General features: G+C 35.5%; 1 protein-coding gene across 1 annotated transcript in view; it reads left to right on the top strand.

The window, feature by feature from the left end:
* Positions 1 to 18,427, top strand: part of DIS3L (DIS3 like exosome 3'-5' exoribonuclease) — a 40,919-nt gene that overhangs the window by 16,134 nt on the left and 6,358 nt on the right. Inside the window, exons 5-14 of the mRNA XM_074234438.1 lie at positions 2,635 to 2,811; positions 3,952 to 4,030; positions 4,682 to 4,861; positions 5,301 to 5,470; positions 10,678 to 10,839; positions 12,033 to 12,280; positions 12,939 to 13,031; positions 14,465 to 14,998; positions 16,880 to 17,034; positions 17,134 to 17,312. Of these exons, the coding sequence (XP_074090539.1) occupies positions 2,635 to 2,811; positions 3,952 to 4,030; positions 4,682 to 4,861; positions 5,301 to 5,470; positions 10,678 to 10,839; positions 12,033 to 12,280; positions 12,939 to 13,031; positions 14,465 to 14,998; positions 16,880 to 17,034; positions 17,134 to 17,312 (1,977 nt within the window). The remainder of the gene's footprint in view (positions 1 to 2,634; positions 2,812 to 3,951; positions 4,031 to 4,681; positions 4,862 to 5,300; positions 5,471 to 10,677; positions 10,840 to 12,032; positions 12,281 to 12,938; positions 13,032 to 14,464; positions 14,999 to 16,879; positions 17,035 to 17,133; positions 17,313 to 18,427) is intronic.

The following is an 18,427-nucleotide window of genomic DNA, read 5'->3' on the forward strand; positions in this document are numbered from 1 at the left end:
AGATTACATGAAAATAACTATGTGCACTTTGAGATAGAGAAAGAGAGTGTAAATGGAAGGCAACTAAAGAAGGCAGACAGGAACTAGAAAAGCTGAATGTAGCATTTGAGCTGAATCTTGGAAAAAGCCAGTGAAGCTAAGAGCTGAAGGTAAGAAAGGAGAGCATTCCAGGAATGAGGGACAGCCAACAAAAAGACATGGAGTCTGGAAATGGGGCAGGAGAACTGGATCATCCTGTGTAAGGATGAGAGTGAAATGAAAGGAAACTAGACAGGTAGGACAAGGCCAGAGCTTTAATTGAAATAATTTTTATTTGATCCTGAAGGCAGTAGGAAGTACATGGTGGGATAGGAGGTGAGAGGGAAATGATATGTTCAGACCTTTACTTCTGGAACATCACTTTGGCATATGCATGGAGATGGATTGAAGTGGGGAGAGACCTGACAGGAGACCAGTATAATCATCAAGGTGTGAGCTGATAAGGGCCTGCACCAAGGTGGCCGCTGTGGAAACAAAGAGAAGGAGACAACTATGAGAAATGTTGTGAAAGCACAAAGGAGAAGACTTGAGGAAAGATTGAATTAATAGAGTGAGTGTGAGTGAGGAATCAAGTATGATACTGATGTTTTGAGCCTGAGTGACTGGGCAAATAGAGCTGCCCCTGTCAATAATAAAAAAGTAGGAAGGTAATGAGTTTGTCTTGGACATATTGAATTTGAAATGCCTATGGAACTTCCATCTTGAAATATCCAAAAGGCATTTGGTAATCCAAGACTACAATTTAAGAGTGAAATTAGGACTGGATATTGATCTGGGAATATCGCATAAAGGAGTTCGTTGAACCCACAGAAGCTAATGAAATCCCCAGTTGAAATAGCATAGAGAAGAGGGCTAAGACAGACACTTGAGAGAGAATGGTCAGTGATGGTCAATGGGTATGATCTGGAGAAAGATCCAGATGAGGAGTGGTCATATGGATAGGAGAACTAGGAGAGTACAATGTCATGAAAACCCAGAGAGGAGGTGGCAATCTTCAGTGTCAAAGACAACAGAAAGCTGAAAAAGGATGAGGACTGACAAATGACCATTACATTCATCAGTTAAAAGATCATTGTTGGGGACAGCTAGGTGGTGCAGTGGATAGAGCACTGGGTCTGGAGTCAGGAGGACCTGAGTTCAAATCCAGCCTCAGACATTTAATTGCCTAGCTGTGTGACCTTGGGTAAGTCACTTAACCCCATAGCCTTAAATAAATAAAAAAAAAATTTTAAATCATTGTTAACCTGGGTAGTGTCAGTTGAATGATGCAATGCAGATTACAGAGGATTTAGAAGTGAGTGAATGGAGAGGACATGGTGGCACTTAGGAAAGAGAGCTATCTCAAAGAGTTTCACCAAGAAGAGGAGAAGAGATATAGCCTAATAGCTATTGAGAACAGAGATCAGTAACCTGTGATTAAATATTCTAAAAATGATGAAAAAATCCATAGAATAGGCATGAAACTCTAGAGGGGGTTTGAGTGAAAGTATACACACTGCTGATGTAAAACTCAGCACTATCACTCCCTTTTTTATCCTTCTTTGGATATTGCCATTTGTCTAGAGAAGTAGTATATATACCAACAATGATTCTATGCCCTGGCCAATTTGAAGAATTCAGAGCTAAATGATGCTAGTAGAATTACTGGTAACATGGCCACTTCTAAAGAAACAGGCTGAAAGTAACTCAACAATTTTTATTGATTGTTTGCTGTAAGAAGAGCACTGTAATAAGTTATCAAAGTACTTTAGGAAAAGAATTCCTTAAGGAGTTGATTGTCTATTTAAGGAAGAAAAGCCTAGGGCAGTTACTTGGATTTTATGTAAACCCAAGTAACAAAGACAGAAGTCATTCCCCAATTTTTCGCTTCATTTCATTCTGACCCCTAAAAATCTATATTGCTCATCCTGTCACCTTTGTAGACTTTGTCAGACAATTTTGACCACTATCCCTATTTTGGCCACTGTGGCCAAACAGATAAGGCAGCCAGAATTCAGCTGTTGTGATAGTCTATCCTTTTTAAAACAATCTCCAGGAAGAGGGTGCTTTGTTTCCTACTGTCTGCCTTTATTCTACTAATGTTGGAGATAGTATGCAACATTTATATGCCAGAAAATACAGAGTCATCATGAATGCAAATACTGTAATGTGAAGGAGTCTCACTAGTTCTTCTCAGGTTTTGTGCAATAAGGGAAGCCACTGACAACCTGCATGACTTTGAGCAGGTCTTTCCCCTCTCTTAAAACTCAACTTTCTTATCATTAAAATGAGGAGTGGACAAGAGGATAATGAAAATTCTTTTAGTTCTAAATATGTAAACCTGCTTATAATCACCTTCTCACTAAATCCATAAGACCTTGCTATACTAACTAGGAAATTCATTCATCCATTGAGTGAACATTCATTAAATACTGATTATCTGTAAGACCCTGTAATAGGTGCTGAGGATGCAAAGCCAAAAAACAAATATTCAAAGTTGTTTTACCAACAGCTATTTTTTTTTCAAGAAAATGGGTTTTTAAAATGGAACTGAAATGAAGATTTTTACTTACAGTTTCTCTGGTTGTTGGATTTTTTTTAACATTTATTACACAGAATTATCTAGACAACTTTTGGCCCGACTTAAAGGCTGCCCATGAGCTATGTGATTCTATACTTCAAGCTCGACGTGAGAGGGAACTGGAAAGCCAGGAAAACAATGGAAAAGAATATCCAGAGCATCTTCCTTTGGAAGTATTAGAGGCTGGAATTAAGTCTGGGAGATATATCCAGGTGAGGAAAATGACAAAAAGACATTGTCAGGAACAAGCTACCATGTAGCCTTCTCTGAATGGGAGCATTTAAAACTTTCTGTTGTTTTCTTCTTTAGTTTCCTATAAGGCAATTGAGAGAGCTTGACTAATGAACAGTTGTCACTGTTGAGTAGTTTGTTGGGGTTTATGGTGTCAAATATTATTCTACTTCTAGAATTTCATCATCTAATTGTCTAAAAAGGCTACCATGGGGCAGCTAGGTGGTGCAGTGGATAGAGCCCTGGCCCTTGGAGTCAGGAGGACCTGAGTTCAAATCCCGCTTCAGACACATAATAATTACCTAGCTGTGTGACCTTAGGTAAATCACTTAACCCTATTACCTTAAATATATTTTAAAAATGCTACTATATTAGTGACTCTTTTAATTGAAGGATTACAGATGAAGAGGTAGGAAATGATCTTACAAAAATGGCTCCTACCACTGGGGAAGAAATAAAATTCCTAATCTAGTTTAGGAGTCTGGACTGATTCTAAGCAGAGTCAGTCTTGTGTATCCTGGTCTTACCTTCTTTTTTCTTTTCTTTTTTTTTGGGGGGGGTGCAAGGCAAATGGGGTTAAGTGGCTTGCCCAAGGCCACACAGCTAGGTCATTATTAAGTGTCTGAGGCCAGATTTGAACTCAGGTACTCCTGACTCCAAGGCCAGTGCTCTATCCACTGCACCACCTAACTTTTTCAACCCTCTCAATGACAGGTACAAAAGAGGCTATTGCTGCTCAGCTTTCTTATATCAGAAATGAATATGATAAACTCAATTTCACTTACATATTAGGAATTTAATAATGTCATGCTGCTCAGTGATATCTACATTTTCTGCATAATCTGAAGGAATATATTTGGGGAAAGGCATCTTCCTAGATTCTTTATGCTACATATAGAAGGCTAGTTCAGTCAAGAATATTGCCAATATGGCCAGGAATGGTTCCACTCTGTGCTTTCCTCTCAAAGGGAAAAATAACCTTCATTGTTGAAAGTGGTGATTCCACACTCTATAAAAATGTAATATAGTTATTGTTGCATCAATCTCAAAATTGTATTGCTAAGCTGAATTTTCTTCTATCCTATCCAAGCCATTTCAATGACTGTTAATTTTGATTTTAGGGAATTCTCAATGTCAATAAACACAGAGCACAAATAGAAGCTTTTGTCCGACTCCAGGGAGCCAGCAGTAAAGACTCAGGTTAAGTATATTCAGTTTCTTTCAGAAACATTTTTATCCTTCTTTACTTCCACAATGGAAAAAATAGAATTTTTATTATATGGCTCTTTTATTTGTCATTTTGATCATTGGCTACATAAATTAGAAATTGTGGCAGGCCCACTTTCTTAAAGATCAGACTTTCATACCTTATGGATTTATATGGCTATGATAATTGCTTTGGAGTTGTGACAGACAACAATTTGGGTTCAGATCCCATCTCTGACATTTTTCTAATTCTGTGACCATGAGTTATTAATTAATTATTAATTTCTCTGAGACTTTTCTTCATCTGTAAAATAGGAAAAATAAAAGCACCTACCATAGGTGGTTATTGATGGTAACTGAGATAATGTATTTGAGGCACTTTTCATACCTTAAGGGGCTATGTTATTATCTATTATTCCTACTGTTATCATCATCATTATTATTATTACAGTGAGATAATCATTATGAAATCTCATATCAAATAGTGCTAAATAAATGATAGTTAATCATCATCAGAACAACCCACGTTTGTCTTCATCTTTAGAAGTGCAAAGCAACTGATTGTAGAACTATTGCTCTTGAAATGTCTTACTGTTCCTGAAAAGCTTTGGATCTTTTGGTATATTCTTGCCTCCTTAAAAACAGATTTAATTAGTGACATCCTTATTCATGGCATGAAAGCTCGAAACCGCTCAATTCATGGTGATGTGGTAGTGGTGGAACTTCTCCCCAAAAATGAATGGAAAGGAAGGACTGTTGCTTTATGTGAGAATGAAAATGATGACAAAACACCCGGGGAGTCTCCCAGTGAACCAATGCCCACAGGTAAATGGAAGGAAGGACAGATGGTAACCCTTTGGAGAGCTTCTTAGATACATGAAGCAAAACGACTTTTTTTCTTGTAATGCTGCCTTTGTCTTAGTTTCACATAAATTTATTATCATTCCCTACATACTTATTAACTCTGAAATTAGTAGATTGGGGGAAAGAGAGAAGGGAGAGTACAGATATCAGATATGGTAATAGAAGAACAAAAAGAATAAGATAAGGGGATCTCCATCTTGTAAACTGAATGTGTGCAATAAATGAGATTTTGAGTTCCTATGTAACTGCTTAAGGGTAGCAGAATACTGAACTAGCTCCTTATTTCTTTCTATGCCAGTTTACAAATAATTTGAACAATAATTTAATCAGCATTTGTTCATTTAATCAGCATATGTTATATCTTAGCCCCTCATCAGCCAATATTGTTTATTTTTCAAAGGCAGAGTGTTAGGAATCCTTCAGAAGAACTGGCGGGATTATGTGGTGACTTTTCCATCTAAAGAAGAAGTTCAGTCTCAGGGTAAAAATGCCCAGAAAATCCTAGTCACGCCTTGGGATTACAGAATTCCCAAAATCAGAATCAGTACTCAACAAGCAGAAGCACTGCAGGTAACTAGTAGAAATTTATTTTATTTTACCCAAATTTGGAAGTATTTGTTCAGTAGCAGTAGATGCAGACATTTCCTATAGCAAAGGAGGAAATAAACCATGGATGACCCCAAACCATACATCTAGTATTTTGAATACTATTTTTAAGAAGTTCTAAATATGGAAGAATCAGCTATTGAGTAGTCTTCAGTTATTAAATGAAGAACAGAAAGAAACTGTCCTAGAAAGAACTGTGTAGGACAACCAAAAATAACATATATATTATCTAGCTGTCCAATTCAGAAACTAATTCTGTGTGTCTGCATATCTGTATATACATATATATACACATATCTTGTTAGTGTATAGATGCATGTATGTATCTATGTGCATATGTGTTGTATGTATGTATGTACATTTTGCCAACAACACTAACAAGCTTTCTTCCAACAAATCATAGAGAAATAATTTTCTTATAGTGATGGTCTGATAAAATGTTATGTCACAGAATCAATTGTCTAGAGAAGAATGTAGCAATGAAGAAAAACAATAAAAGGAAAATTAGAAATTATCCTTCACTTGAATCATAGACTTGAGACCTTGCCTACCTTAGTTCTTAGTTCATATGGTATTCACAAAATGTGAGAGTTGTCTACTCTCCACAGCATAATGAGGCTCATCACCAGTAGGTTTGGCCACTAGATGATGTTGGCTATTAAAATCCATGAAGCAAAACTTCAAAATGGCCCTTGAGTGCTATGTAGCTCCTTCTGTCTCAGTAACCATTGTTGCATAATGGCAGAAAAAGGAGCAGATGCTACTGAGAATCACAGGTTTTTTGGACCCTTTATAAAAGTTGATTCACACTTAACCCCGTTTGCCTTGCAAAAAAAAAACCCTAAAAAAAGTTAACTTTCTAAAAATTAATTTTAAAATTAATTTATTGGTAAATGTGAAATCCCTGTCTAATGATTAATAACCTGGCATTCTATTAAAGAAAAACAGAAACGTCAAAATTTATATTCTTTTTTTTTTTTGCAAGGCAAACGGGGTTAAGTGGCTTGCCCAAGGCCACACAACTAGGTAATTAGTAAGTGTCTGAGATCGGATTTGAACCCAGGTACTCCTGACTCCAGGGCTGGTGCTTTATCCACTGCACCACCTAGCTGCCCCTGAAAATTTATATTCTTAATAAAAATGAAACCAGAAGATATAAGAAACTTGAAACTAAATGGTAGGTTTACAGTGCATCCTTGGAGAAACAGATGATGGATTTGTCAGAGATTTTATTGTTCATGCAAAGGCAACAAGAATCATCATTTTGTAGAACATTCATACTCATGATCAACAATTATACCTATGATCACAAAAAAAACCTGAAGATAGTTAACACCAAAATCTGTTGCAGAGAATAAAGAGGCAGAGAAATTCTATGAAATCCTTCATAAAGTCCTCTTATATAAATCATCAATATATGTTAATGTCCAAGGACTTCATTTCATATGGGAAAGGATCTTTTAGAAAATATGGTTCAGGGTTAAGAAATGAAAGGAACCAAAGAAAATACTACTTAGAGCCTCCTACCTGTATATCAAAAGTAATTTCTTCAAGAAATGAGTTAAAAAGTGCAAGATCAGGCAAGTACCAAACTGCACAAAAAATGAATTAATTTTGTATTTATAGACAGAATATGACTGGTTGTTGATTTGAAAGTCAGTTCCAAATCAACTGTGTTTTGTACAGATCATCAGTTAGTTATAACAAAGGTCAAAAACAATGCCAATGAAGAAAATAGAAAAATTAGACAATAACACTGTAGATAACTATAGTATTTCCAACTTGACAAATTCATACAAGCTATTCCCATTAAAAATGGAAATAGATAAAAGAAAGGATATAAACTTCAATTAATAACTTTTTGAATTTTTTGTTTTTAAAAAAATTTAGCTAATACAAAACAGTCTTCTTAGTTATGAGAACTTAGCATTCAATAAACACCTGTGCTGAGGTCACAAATGCAAGACCAAAATAATTCTGCTTCCAGAAACGACAGTTAGCAAAATTTGATTTTGCCAAGAAAGGCATAACAAGGAAGAACACGATTAATTTCGAATATAAACACATTTGAAAAATATTTGAAAAATAGTGGTGGAAGTTATGAGCAATATCATCTTATAAATCAGGGAAAAATAATAGAAGAGAAAATAATTTTGTAATAATCTTAGCATGGGACCTAACTAAGCCTAATCTTCTCAAAAATGCTTATTGATCAAACTGACAGAACAACAGAGGGAAGAAAAAAAATTAGAATAAATGTGCTAGTGTTTCCTCTAGCAGTTTGATTTCATCATTGACAAGTGGAATCATATCTAGATTCTTAATAATAAATCATTCTATTATGTATTATATGAGGAAATGGAATTGGTACATTAGAAAAGCAGCTGTATCAAACATGCTGGAAGGAATGCAATTTTGAAAGTATTAAGGAATTGATTTTCAAGATCATATTAGCAAATGACTAGAAAATATATTGGGGACAGCTAGGTGGTGCAGTGGATAGAACACCGGCCCTGGAGTCAGGAGTACCTGTGCTCAAATCTTGCCATTACCTAGCTGTGTGGCCTTGGCCAAGCCATTTAACCCCATTTATCTTGAAAAAACCTAAAATATATTGGATACCATCATTACCAAAGGACTGTTAGGTATCACAGTGTGTAGAGTGTCAGATCTGATGTTAGGGAAATTCATCTTCCCAAATTCAAATCTAGCCTCAGACATTAGCTTTGCAACCTGGCAATCTTAACCCTAATTTGCCTCAGTTTCCTCATTTGTGAAAAGGAGCTGGAGAAGGAAATGGTGAAAGACTCCATATCTTTGCCAAGAAAATCCCAAATGGGCTCAGACATGACTGAGTCAAACTGAAAAAAAAAAATCTCTGAGAATGATTAATATACCTGTTGTAGATATTCTTGAGGAATGTATGAGAAGCCCAGCAATTTGAGGGACATCATAGTAACACAATTGATTGAAAGTTAAGAGATTGTAAGATCCTTCTGTGGTTTTTGATTATTATAAGAAAGAATTTAAAAAAAAAAAAAGGCATTTTATTCCATAGAGGTGAACATATAATCTTCAAGGCCTTCCTCCAACAACATCAAATGAGATAGTAATTATAAATTGCCTAGCACAATGTCTGGCCCATAGTAAGCACTATAAAAAATGGTAGTGGTGATGACAGCTAACAGATACAAGAGTTTCTTTGATAAAGAGAACTTGGTTCGGTGATACTGAGTCAAGCAAGACAGAAAACAGGGAGCTTATTCTTGCAAAGCCAGTTTGCTATTGGCCTGAGGGTATCCTCTATCCTTTAGAGTACAAATGGAGAATGAATCCTTGGAGGAAAATATATTCTCTAGATTTTCTGTTTGCTGATGTCCCAGAATGTTCAGGACCACCTGGATGCAATCCAAAACCCTTCAAAACAAATCAGCCAGAGGATTATTCATAGAGGGGAAAAAAAACAAATGAATGACAAATAGCTGTTATCCTAGTGATGTCCCATGATCATGGGAGCAGTTGGAGCTGGAGGGACTTTAAAGATCATCTATGGCAGAGAGAAGCCTGGGGCTCACCTGAACTCTCCAGCGCACCCCTCCAAAGATATTGAAATCAGGTCCTACAATTAATTTTGGAGTAGTGGAACTCACAAAGAGGAAGCAAAACCATTGTCCAGCCCAAAATAGCTTAGAAGTTGGGCAAGAAAGGTCTGTAGCACTAGGGTGAGACTGCAGGCCATGCCAGGGTGCAGACCTTGAAAGGGAGTGGATCAGTGACAGCTTCTGGAAGTCTCAGCTCACAGACAGTTATAGGGGTCAAACAGCCACCCAGAAGGAGATCGCACGGACCTCTTTGCTGACGCTGGGGCAGAACTCTGTGGCTTTGCCCATACTCAGACCAGTGCAGCAGATTGTTATGCCTCCCCACTGAGAACTGAACTCATACCCACTTGGCATTTCAGGAAACTATCAAGAAACAATGTTGGCAAAAATGCCATTCTCTTTGAATTGTGATACTGCTTCATCTTGACTCTGGACCTGTGCTACAATACAATGACTTTGCCAATGGGACACCATCTCAGAAATTTCAGAAAATCTTAACACAAGTTAGGTCATTTGAGACAATGTGATTTTGTTTGTTAGTTTGTTTTTTAATCTTGAGGCAAAAAAAATATAGGATGAATGTTTTTATTCCAAAGCAAAATTATAAAAAAAATTTTTTTTTATCTTTTAACATACTTGGTCCTTCAAGTGCTAATTGTGGAAAGAGCACTGGACTGGAAGTCAAGAAAGACCTGGGTTTAAATCTTGCTTCTGATTCTACCTATGTAATGACTAGACAAGTCACTTCATCTTTTTAAGCTTCAGTTTCATCATCTGTAAATTGAGGGGCCCCCTTCACTCACATCCAGTTCACTTGCAGATCACAGCATAACCTCCCTGATGTCATGGTCTTCTTCAAGAATGAACTATTGTTCTATTAAAAACCAGGAGGGATGGGAATTCAGGGAAGCCTGGAATGATTTGCATGAACTGATGCTGAGTGAGATGAGCAGAACCAGAAAAACACTGTACACCCTAACAGCAACATGGGGGCGATGATCAACCTTGATGGACTTGCTCATTCCATCAGTGCAATAATCAGGGACAATTTGGGACTCTCTGCAATGGAGAATACCATCTGTATCCAGATAAAGAACTGTGGAGTTTGAACAAAGTCCAAGGACTATTTCCTTTAATTTAGAAAAAAAAACTTATCTTATTGTCTAATCTTTTTATCTCTTATACTTTGTTTCTTCCTTAAGGATATGATTTCTCTCTCATCACACTCAGTTTGGATCAATGTACAACATGGAAACAATGGGGTGTAGGGGGGGTAAGATTAGGGCAAAAATTGTAAAGCTCAAAATAAATAAAATCTTTAATAAAAAACAAAAGAAAAAATAAAAACAAAAAAAGAATGAAGTTCAAACAACAATAACCTACAGTGGATATTTTGCTGGGTTGTGAGAATCACATGATATAATGTATGTGAAGCAATTTGCAAACTTCTAAGTTCTATGTAAATATCAGCTATGGTTACTTTTTACATATTATTTAAGTTTGATTGCCTCTTATTGACCCATTTAACATCTAACTCTTGAATGTCTCTACTTTTTCCTCTAACTGCAGGACTTCAGGGTAGTTGTTCGTATTGATTCTTGGGAGTCAACATCTGTGTATCCAAATGGACATTTTGTACGAGTTTTAGGAAGAATAAGAGATCTTGAAGGGGAAATTGCAACAATCCTGGTAGAGAACAGTATTTCTGTTGCTCCTTTCTCAGAAGCCCAGGTTAGTTCCTATTGTAATTCTGTGTTCTCTTATAGCTTCTAGTATTACTTTTTTATTTATTTTGCTTTGAAAACAAAACTTGTTGAATCTTTGAATGGAGAAAACCTATACTTCCCCATGTTTGGTGTTAGAGACGGCTCATCTGGCTTCCAGTACCGTTATTATCTGATAGTCTTTGTCTCTGACAGTGACAAGTTTTGAAATTTTTCCATCTAGCTAAAAAATAGCTTCCTTATAGGATATGTAGTGAGAGTGTTAAGTTCCCCTTGTAATGTCTGTTTGCCTTTCTGACTGGGCCACACCCTCTCCACAACCTTTCTAGTGGGTGAATCAAGCCTTTCTAAAGTCCAAAGATAAGAGATTATGCTAATTTTCACAGTCTCTGGTTTCCTAGCCAAAGAAAAGATAACAAAATCAGAGTTAAGGAGACAAAATGGTTGCTCTAATGTGATATTTCAAAATGCTTTACATTATTAAATCAGACTGTTAATATAAATATAGATCAAGATAGCTAGGTGACACAGCCAATAGAATACAGGTCCTGGAGTCAGGAAGACCTGGGTTCAAATCCAGCCTCAGACACTTAATAATTACCTAGCTATGTGGCCTTGGGCAAAGTCACTTAACCCCATTGCCTTGCAAAAACCTAAAAAAAAAAAATACACACACACACACACACACACACACACACACACATATCTTATTTTGAATGAAGTGAGCCAGGCTTGACAAAACTAGTATGTTTTTTGTCTCTTAGCAAAATTAGCTGGGATTTGACAGTCTAAACAGATGGTAGCAAAGAGAAAGACGTGTACAGGCCTTGGAATCAATGACATTATTTTAAGGGTCTTTTTAAGAATATTAGCCTATCATAATGAAGACATGTTGATTTTTCACTACTTGGACTTGATCTAAAATTCTACAACATTTGAAAAAATAAAGCAGCCTTTGGGAACAGTAGGGAGAGGAGGAGAACACTCATTAACCATCTGTATGTTCACATTCTAGCTTTTGTGTTGAAAGTAGCAGTTGGGTGGGAGTAGATGGCTATGGGAGGGAATTGAGGATGTACAGATTTGGAGTTATGTGTTAAGGGATTGTTAAGAGTGATATTTAATATGAGAAAGAACAGATGGATGATCCTTGAAGCCTAAAGCCCATCAATTGCTGACTTAGTTGTTCTCCTTGTACAGATGTGTGAAATGCCAGTCAATACACCAGAGAATCCCTGGAAAGTGAATCCTGAGGAGGAACGTGAACGCATTGATTTGAGGAAAACCCATCTTGTGTTCAGCATTGACCCTAAAGGCTGTGAAGATGTGGATGATGCTCTATCAGTCAGAACCTTAATTAATGGCAACTTGGAACTTGGGGTCCATATTGCAGATGTAACTCATTTTGTGACAGCAAATTCTTATACAGATATTGAAGCTAGAACCAGGTAATACTCTTAGATGTGAATCAGAAAACTAAATAACATTTTAAGTAACTATTATTAGTGAATGTTGGTGGCTGTACTTTGAATCTTTTAAGATCTGGTAGCTATGGAAGTTGGATCTTTTTAAATAAAGATTATGCATAAGGGAAAGAGCATTAGGTTCCCCAGTTCTGAAAATCCTTGGAGAAGGAAGTCAGAAATCTACTTCCCCCTTTTCCCTTAGAAAAAAAATAGGATTTTATTATTATGGCCATATTTTATTTATATAAATGGCAAACTTCTTCATACCTTCTTTTATCCTAAATTGAAACTGGCTTAATATTACATGAATTAATATAAAATTGCTTTATATAAATACCATAAAAAGCATTTTAACTTTTCCTGACATTTCAGAATTTTCATATGATTCCTATCAGCAAAGAAAGCAGTTTTCTAATTTCTTATGCAAAGTGAAAGATATGGATACTAAAAGCACTTATCTACAAGATGGTGAACCCTCTTAAAGGGCATGCCATATTGTGTGAAAACTGCAGGGCTGTGATAAATTGTACAGATATTTTGATCCTTTGAGTCATTATTGACCAAGCTATTTCTTTAAGCCATAAATACTTATGTATTTGTATTCTTCTAACTATATTATGTATATATTTTTTATTTACAGGGCAACTACTTACTATTTAGCAGATCGTCGGTATGATATGCTGCCTTCCATCCTGAGTGCTGATTTGTGTTCCCTACTTGGAGGAGTTGATCGGTGAGATTTATTCCAACCATTCTTTTTCTTCTGCTCATCTCTCCACTGCTTTTTTTTATTTGTTTGTTTGTTTTTTATATGCTATGCCCTAACTTCCCCTCCACTAGTCCTTATCTGGTTTACTTTTCTGTTCTGATCTCTTCTTCCACTCATATTCTTTCATCTCCATTTCTAGAGTACAATTGCTTTTAATTCCTTCTTGTTTATTTCCCACTTAATATGTGGATATTTATATGTATATCCATTTCTTTGCAGGACTTGAAGTAATTTTTTTCGCACAACAGTCAATGTATCTTTTAAAAATGTACTACCCACTAACATTTTTTGCTTATTATAGTTTTCTGATTATCATTCCCTCAAAACTACTGGGCCATCCTAAACATTGTGGGCTCATACGATTCTGCATACTTAGTTCTGCTTTCCTTTACTATAAACATATTAACATAAACATATAACAAACAGATTAATCTCAATCAAAAGATGTTCTAATCAAGATGGAAAACTGTGAGCTGGGATTTGTAATAACTCAACATTCTACCTCCTTAAATATGAGATAATAGAGGGTTACCACTCATTTCAGTTACCTTAGGGCTTCATTGAAACCAAGTTTGATATTGTTTTTAATGTTCATTTAAAAATTACTTCATTTTGGGGGCGGCTAGGTGGCGCAGTGGATAGAGTACCGGCCCTGGAGTCAGGAGTATCTGAGTTCAAATCCAGCCTCAGACACTTAATAATTATCTAGCTGTGTGGCCTTGGGCAAGCCACTTAACCCATTCATTGCCTTGCAAAAAAAAAAAATTAGCCTAAATACAATGATCCAAGATAATCTCAAAGGACTCATGATGAAAAACACTGCCCATATCCAGAAAAATAACCAATGGAGTCTGAATGTAGATATGCTGTTTTTCAATTTCTGTGGGGGGTGGGTGGGTGTGGTTTTTTAATTTGATCTGTTTCTTTTATAACATATCTAATATAGCAATATCATTTAAATAATTATCCATATTTAACCTATATTAAATTGCTTACTGCCTTAAGGGGGGGTAAATAAGGAAGGGAAGAAGAAAATTTGGAACTCAAAATTAAGATAATATTTTTTAAAAAAAGAATTACCATATTGCAATGGAGGAATATTTAATTTTTTACCTACTTGGATTTGATCTAATAGTCTACAAAATTTGAAAAAAAAATAGAATAGTCTTTAAGAGTAGGGAAAGAAGAATACTCATTAATCATTAAACATTTACATTCTAGTTTCTATGTGGAAAATATCAAGTTGGAATATAACCCAGCAGTGATGGACTATATGCTATTAAAAGTATAGAGATAATGGCATGAGAAATGACTTCTAAAACTCTATAGAAATGACTTCTAGTCTAAATTTTGAAAAGCAGAATACTGATGCTCTAAAAAACTAATTTTTTTTTCAGATATGCTGTAAGTGTCTTGTGGGAATTAGACAAAAATTCCTTTGAAATAAAAAAGGTCTGGTATGGCAGAACCATCATTCAATCAGCATATAAGCTATATTATGAGGCTGCACAAGACCTATTAGATGGAAACTTTAGTGTTATCAACGATATTTCAGAATTCAAAGAATTGGATGAGAAAAGCAGACAAGCCAAACAGGATGAATTGGTGTGGGCAATTGGCAAGCTGACTGATATCGCCCGCCACGTGCGGGCTAAGCGGGACAGTTGTGGGGCCCTGGAACTAGAAGGAGTGGAAGTCCGAGTCCAGCTGGATGATAAAAAGAACATTCATGATCTCATCCCCAAGCAGCCTCTAGAAGTTCATGAGACTGTGGCTGAATGTATGATCCTGGCCAATCACTGGGTCGCCAAGAAGATCTGGGAAAACTTCCCTCACCAGGCCTTGCTACGACAGCACCCACCTCCTCATCAGGAGTTTTTTTCTGAGCTCCGGGAATGTGCTAAAGCTAAAGGCTTTCCCATGGATACGCGGTATTCCTCTCTTTTGGGAGGATGGGGGGTCCTTAGGCGTTTTGTTCCATTTCAGTTCCTGGGATTGTAAAATGCTACTAGGGTTCTGGGCAAATATGATTTTGTTCAGTCACGACTCTTCATGATCCCATTTGGTTTTTTTCTTGACAAAGATACTTCTCCAAGGAAAACTTACTGGTTTTCTTCAATTCATGCCAGTGTTAGCTATTTTATAGGAGGTGATTTAAGATAAAAACCTACTTCCTAATTATAGTGTTCACCCATTTCATTCTATAAGGTGGGTATGAGAAGTATCTGTTCATTGGCTTAATTTCATCCTGTCTGCAGTGCAAGTACTAAAATGTGATCCTACTTGTGCCTAAACTTGAAAAAACCTAATATTATAAGATGGTACATGCCAAAGATACTTAATTTCTCTATAAAGTAAGATGTTATGCTTTCTGCCTTAAACATAAAAAACTTTCTCTTTTAAAATGAGCTTTAGAGAAGACTTTTAACAATACTTATCTCTGGTAGTAATTGAGATATACTTTATCATATTCCCATGATGTTTACACACATAAAAACCAATTTAGAAAGCTGTATTTTAAAATTTGCAACTTAAAAATCTAAACCCCTCAGCCAATTAAGAAAAAACACCTCAGTAAATGAGTTAGGTATTTTGCCTTTCTCCTCAATATTAATTTCTCTATATCTCTCTTTTGTGTATGTATGTATGTATGTGTCCATTTTTCCTTCTCTTTAGGGTCTCTTTCTCTGTATCTTTTTCCATTTCTCCTGTTTCTTTAGCTGTATCTATAATCACCACTTTACTCCCTTTTTTCCCCTACCCTTCATGTCTTCCTCTCTAATCTCATTATAAGGTGGAACTGAAGTAATTTTTAAAATACATGTTATATTTATTGAATAGAGTTTTGTGTTTCTCATTTTATATTTTAAAACAATGATAGGAGGCAGCTAAGTGGCACAGTAGTTCCACCCTGGAGTCAGGATGACCTGAGTTCAAATCCGGCCTCAGACACTTAATTTTTACTCAGCTGTGTGACCTTGGGCAAGTCACTCAACATTATTGCCTTGTAAAAAGCCAAACAAAACAAAAATGATATTTTATCTTTTTCTCTCTGAAAAGAATTTAAAACTAAATTAAGTTGCTTCACACTTAAGTGAGTTTCAATTGCTTTTTCTCTCTATAGGTAAATTTCCTTGATAAGGAAGTCCCCTGCTTCATCTTAGGGAGATGTAATATTCTTAAGAAATAAAATATTTGTGTCAGTAAGTACATATTGAATGCTTAGCAAAGAATATAGAATTTGAAAGAGGCCTTTGTGATTATCCAGGTCACCTCATTATACAGATAAGAAAAAAAGAGACCCAGATGTTTCAGATAATATATCCACATTAGCACCCTTACTTAATGAGAGGATTGTATTCAGATCACAGATGTCCTGATTTCTAATAGTATTCTTATTGCTCCCTATGCCAGGCTGCCTTCTATGCATACAGTTCTAGGTTAAAAAGAAAGACTCTGATGGAGGAGAATTGAACTGTTTAAGATTGTTCTTTAGTGACAATTTATTAACAAATTTATTTTCAGAAAGCATACATGTACTTTTTTTGTTAAATTAAGTATTAATTTTACCACCATATCAACACATTACCCCTTCCCAGATGGCTTATTTAGGATCTGATCCAATTTCTCTATTTTAACCATAAAGAAAAAATGAGATTTTTCTAGTTACTTTTAAATATTGTCCCCAAAAAGATAGGTAAACAAATCAAAGCCATCTGAAAAACAAGTAAAGTCTTCATCTCAAAACTTTGATTTGCAGACTAGTATTTGAGCCCTAAAACATTTTCTTTTTTTGTTTTTTTGCTTTGTAGGTCTAATAAAACTCTAGCTGATTCCCTTGATCATGCCAATGACCCAAGGGATCCCTTGGTGAATAGAATACTGCGTTCCATGGCTACCCAGGCCATGTCCAATGCATTGTATTTCTCAACTGGCTCTTGTGCAGAAGATGAGTTCCACCATTATGGTAGAAAACTGACTTCTCCCCAGATTTACAATATATGCTTTTAAAATTGTTTGTTTAATGTTGTTTTCTTATCATTTGAATCCTTTTTTTTCTCTTAAGGACTTGCATTAGATAAATATACCCATTTCACTTCTCCAATTAGAAGATATTCAGATATTGTTGTGCACCGATTGTTAATGGCAGCAATTTCAAAAGATAATAAAACAGAGATTAAGGAAAATTTGATCAGCAGCAAAGACCTAGAGGAATTATGCCGACATATCAACAACAGGAACAGAGTAAGAGTGTATATTAAATGCCTTACCCATTGTACAAGTTTTATTAGCAATAACAAGGATGATGTTTTATTCATCACAATTATATTGATAACAAAAACTGCATAGTGCTTTGAGGTTTGCAAAGTTATCTCATTTGATCATCTAACACCTCTATGACAGTTGGAATTGTTATTACCCCCATTCTATAGATGACATTCTACGGAGTCTCAGAAAAGTTTAGAGACTTGCCCATAGTCTCATAGCTACTTATTGTCAAAGGTGGGATTTGAATCCAAGTCTTGCCATTTCTCAGGTCCTGCTCTTCTCAGTTTTACTCCACAGTAGAATTAACAAAACTTGAGCTTTTATTTAATAGTATAACATCCTAGAAAATTAAAATTAGAATTTTTTAATAAAAATGAATTCATATTAAATAAATTTTCAAGTTCTATGAAATGAAACTTGGAAATATTTTACTTTGGGGAACTGTGACCATGACCAAGGTGTTTCCTTCTTGGTTTGATGACCTATAGGTTGTGCTGACTTATAAGAGGTCACAATACAACATTTTATTTAGAAGTCAATTTAGAACTTAGAATATATTTTCTCAAAAAAATAATGTTATTAATTGCTAGTTAAGACTTCTGGTCACTCATAAAAGTCCATTTCCTCTAAAATATAACCTAGTAATTATAGTAATAGTTTTATGGATATGAATATGTTAAATATACACATAAATAATATGCTATCTATACATGTGGGGATGTTTTCTGTATGCACATTTATAAAAGTACATATACTTTTATAGTATATATAAATAAATCATATATGTGAAAATATATATATATTTTATAGGATGTATATATGTAATATATATATATATGTGTGTGTGTGTGTGTGTGTGTGTGTGTGTGTAATAAAAATATACCCATGCTATTGCTAAATCAGCAATGCGCTATGAATGGGTGGAAGTAAAACTGCACTAAGATTTTTTCAGACACATCTTTTCATATATATATATACACACATACACACACACACACACACACACACACACACACACACATAAGTCTTTTAGAGGCAGCTAAGTGAGGTACTAGATTGACCACTAGGTCTAGACTTAGTTCATATCCCTG

The sequence above is a fragment of the Macrotis lagotis genome, chromosome 4, assembly GCF_037893015.1.
Source record: "Macrotis lagotis isolate mMagLag1 chromosome 4, bilby.v1.9.chrom.fasta, whole genome shotgun sequence".
Taxonomy (NCBI): domain Eukaryota; kingdom Metazoa; phylum Chordata; class Mammalia; order Peramelemorphia; family Peramelidae; genus Macrotis; species Macrotis lagotis.